We start from the raw sequence: 4,595 nt of genomic DNA on the forward strand, positions 1-4,595 counted from the left end.
ACAAAAAAAAAAAAAAAAATAGCCAGGAGTTGTGGCAGGCAACTTGTAATCCCAGCCTACTTGGGAGGCTGAGGCAAGAGAATTGCTTGAACCCAAGAGCTTGAGATTGCTGTGAGCTGTGATGCCATGGCATTCTACCGAGGGTGACAAAGTGAGACTGTCTCAAAAAAAATAAAATACATTGGACACAATTTCATTTTTCTCAATGTCTCTGGTTTCACAGTGAGTATATCTCTCATGGAGTTGCTTGTCCTCCATCATGACCCTCAAAGGCTGTTAAGGCATCTGAAAGAAACAGCACACAACACTGCCATGTGCTTCTTGAATATGTATAGTTAAAAAAGGTATATATAGCTATATCTGTAGATATAGATACACACATATATATAGTTTACACCATGAATACATATATATGTTCCTCCTTTCTATCATTTATGTAGTATTAAAAATGTATATAGCCCATTAACCCATGAATGAATTAACAAATTGGGGTATGTGTACGCCATGGAATACTATGCAGCCATAAAAGATGGTGACTTCACATTTTTTATGTTTACGTGGATGGAACTGGAACGTATTATTCTTAGTAAAGTATCTCAAGAATGGAAAAAATAAATAAAAATGTATATAGTTTAAAAAATGTATAGTTTATACCATAAATATGGATATATAGTTCCTCTTCTCTACCCATCTATCTTTTAGCAACGGATTTATACCACTTTGTAGTCTGCTGCTTTTGCTCTGCTTTGAGTTAGTTCCGTAAAGAACTACCTGCTGTATTAAAATGAGGAAGTGATGGCTACAGGCTGTTGTTCCCATCTGCCTTTTCCATCAGACTACTCTGTGGTGCAGTGTACCTCATGTTTTTGTGCATTATGGACATTTCACACAAGTCCATGATGAGTAGTCTGTTAGTCGAGGCGTAGGTAAGTTGGGAATGGGCTGTAGATAGGGTACATTTTACTGCAGATGAACTGACTGGTAGAAATATATTAAATGTTTACATTTACCATTGTAAAAATATTTTTCTGATAAAGATTAGAAAATGAAAAACTTCTGGAGAACAAAGCCTGCCTACAGGATTCTTATGACAACTTACAAGAAGTAATGAAGTTTGAAACTGACCAACTTTCAAAAAACCTCCAAAACTACAAAAAAGAAAATGAAACTCTGAAATCCGATCTGAAGGTAAGTTAAGAAGGGTTTTGGTAATTGGTGAATTTGTCTGGGCCTGTGACTTTTCTCGTGAATATGGGCCAGTGCTGTTCTGGCCTCTCTTCAGCTTTCTATACTTACCCATAGTGCCTACCAGAGAGAAAGTGCTTAGTCGACACATTTATTGACTACACATTGGTCGTAACAATTATTTAAAGCCTAATATAACCTTCTCTTGTAGAATTTGATGGAGCTTTTTGAAGCAGAAAAAGAACGCAATAACAAATTATCATTACAGTTTGAAGAAGATAAAGAAAATAGTTCTAAGTGAGTGCTATTTACCTTTCCATTAGTTGACTAGAATATTGTTTACTACCACATTCTTTATCTTGACTTTTTTTATTGCTAATACCCTATAAAGACTTATTTTTAAAAGCATTCCAAAATGAATGTCAGATTATTTTGTATAAATGGTTATGTAGAGAAACTTCATCCTTCAAAACATTCAGCAACTAGCTGTGATACTTTGAAATGAATAGCAGTCGATGGTGATCAGAACTCAGCCTTTTGTAAATAAATCACAGAATGTATATAATAAGACGACTTCTGAATGTTCCTTTTATTATTGGAAGGTGGAGTCTGATTTTTACTTGTGTCTCTACTATTCTTTTTCTAGCTGCTCTTTTATCTTCCTTATCCTTTAAGAGGAATGCTGTTTATTATCTTTCTTTTCTTTTCTTATTAAATCATAGCAGGGTACATTAATACTGTCATGGGGTACCGTGTGCTGTTTCTATATACAATTTGAAATACTTTTATCCAACTATTTATTATATTTCTTACTGTCTCTTCAAGTTCTTTTCCATAGTAAGTTCAGTGAGTCTCTTAGCCTCAGCCAATAGGCTGTTCATCACTCTGAGAAGAATTTATTTATTCAATAGATACAGAGTTTTCACTATAAGATAAATTTCTCCTCTAAGCCCTTGGTCTACAGCGGTGAATGTGGAGTGTAGATCTAGTTGGGAGGCAGAAAATTAACATTTAATTATTTATTCAAACGTTTAGGGATAGCCAATAATCCAGGCGCTGATCTGGTGAATGCCAGGACATTTAGAGGTAAACAGTGAGTAAAACTTCACTCTTCTTATGGATTTACATTCTAGCACAGGGAGACAGGTAATAATAAACAAATACTATATGATTTATGTTATGTTAGGGAGTATACAAAACACTCTGAACAAAAAGAAACAGTCATGGTACAAAAATGAGTACTCATTAAATAGTTGTTGAAGAAATGGATTCAAAGTTCTGATCCCCACTTAAATATAATGCCTAACACCAAGTATTTGCCTAATGGGGTTCATTTGCATTGGATTTAATCTCTTCTGTACTGACTCCATTTCTGTTTCCATTTCATGAAGTCAAGGGTAAAAGATGATTCTTCTCTTCCAGAGAAATCTTAAAAGTTCTTGAGGCTGTACGTCAGGAAAAACAGAAAGAGATGGCCAAGTGTGAGCAGCAGGTAAACGTCCTATCACTCTGACTCAACAATCTGAGATAACTTTTATTCCTGATATCTAAAAAAGCTTATTATAAAAACAGTTTCAGCTTTTGTTCTTGTCTTTTTTTTTTTTTTGTTAGAGGCAAAGTCTCACTTTATCACCCTTGGTAGAGTGCCATGGCGTCACAGCTCACAGCAACCTCCAACGGGCTTAAGTGATTCTCTTGCCTCAGCCTTCCGAGTAGCTGGGACTTCAGGTGCCTGCCAGAACACCTCACTATTTTTTGTTGCAGTTTGGTCGGGGCCAGGTTGGAATGCACCACCCTCCATATATGGGTCTGGTGCCCTACCCACTGAGCCACAGGCACCATCCAAAACAGTTTCAGCTTTTGGATGTTGGAAATTAATTATTTCTTCTTTCACCTATAATGAGGGAAATTAATTGTTTTTAATTATGGACTGCTTTTATTATTTTCAACTCTTGTTTTTCTAAGTCTCAGATGGCTAAAAGTCTACCAGGTGACTTGTTGGTACCTCCTGGTAAAGACCTTAAATTCATTGTCTTTTGGGCGGCTCCTGTGGCTCAGTGAGTAGCATGCCAGCCCCATATACTAAGGGTGGCGAGTTCAAACCCAGCCCTGGCCAAACTGCAACAAAAAAATAGCGGGATATTGTGGCAGGCTCTTGTAGTCCCAGGTACTCGGAAGGCTGAGGCAAAAGAATCACCTAAGCCCAAGAACTGGAGGTTGCTGTGAGCTGTGACACTACTGCACTCTACTGAGGACCACAAAGCGAGACTCTATCTCTCTAAAAAAAAAAAAAAAAAAAAATTTCCTTTCAACCCAATTTATTATTTTGCATTATCCCTCCTAGTATAATCTCTATAGTATGAAAAACAGATTTTAATTTATCTATGGGTGGTGATTGACTTTGTGATTTAATTCTTTTCCTAAAAATATTTATTTTTTTCCTATAGATGGCAAAAGTACAAAAATTAGAAGAGAATTTGCTTGCTACTGAAAAAGTGATCAGTTCTCTGGAGAAGTCAATAGATTCTGACAAGGTAGGTAGAATTTGAAGCTACTCCCTCTGCATTTTTTAATACATTGGTTGAACTTTCCATTCTCTTGTCCCTTCTGACACCTCCAGGGTGACTGATAGCTCACATTTCTGTGTTTTGGTCTTACTGGTCTTCCAAGGTCACTAGAGAAAAGTCTTCCTCTTAAGTTAATTTTTCACATAACTTCAGGTGTAAACTATTATACCACTTAGGATGGCATGTTTCTAAAACATATCCTATGCTTTTAACTAGGATTCTTGTTGGCTTTGAGTCCCATTATATAAATACTCAAATCCTTGGAGTTGATTCTAACTGGTATAATAAAAATAATATGTATATCTAAGTATAAAATTAGGCATAAAATCCTTATATGACTAGCCCTTATTCATTCATAAAACCAAGCAAATGATTAGGTAAAATAGCATAAAGCCATTAAAATATAAATTAATAATGTAATGTGACATGTGATATTTTGCTAAAATAAAATTGACTTCTTATGTTGCCAGTAGTAAAGGTAAATGAGGCTCGGTGCCTGTAGCACAGTGGTGACAGCACCAGCCACATACACTGAGGCTGGCCGGTTTGAACCCAGCCCCGGCCAGCTAAACAACAAACAACAAGAACAAAACAAAAAAAAGTAGCTGGGCGTTGTGGCGGGCGCCTGTAGTCCCAGTTACTTGGGAAGCGGAGGCAAGAGAATTGCTTAAGTCCAAGAGTTGGAGGTTGCTGCTAGTTATAATGCCATAGCACTCTCCTGAGGGTGACATAGTGAGACTCTGTCTCCAAAAAAAAAAAATGTAAAGGTAAATGATTTTGTCATTTTAAAATTATTTCCTTTCAGGCTCGGCGCCTGTGGCCCAACAGCTTGGGCACCAGCCA

General features: G+C 36.7%; 1 protein-coding gene across 1 annotated transcript in view; it reads left to right on the forward strand.

Annotated features, from left to right (window-relative positions):
- Positions 1–4,595, forward strand: part of KIF15 (kinesin family member 15) — an 85,058-nt gene that overhangs the window by 51,383 nt on the left and 29,080 nt on the right. The window contains 4 exon segments of the mRNA XM_012808000.2: positions 1,038–1,188; positions 1,397–1,482; positions 2,608–2,677; positions 3,633–3,719. Coding sequence (XP_012663454.1) covers positions 1,038–1,188; positions 1,397–1,482; positions 2,608–2,677; positions 3,633–3,719 — 394 coding nt within the window.

The sequence above is a fragment of the Otolemur garnettii genome, unplaced genomic scaffold (assembly GCF_000181295.1).
Source record: "Otolemur garnettii isolate 467f Iridium unplaced genomic scaffold, OtoGar3 scaffold00082, whole genome shotgun sequence".
Lineage (NCBI taxonomy): Eukaryota > Metazoa > Chordata > Mammalia > Primates > Galagidae > Otolemur > Otolemur garnettii.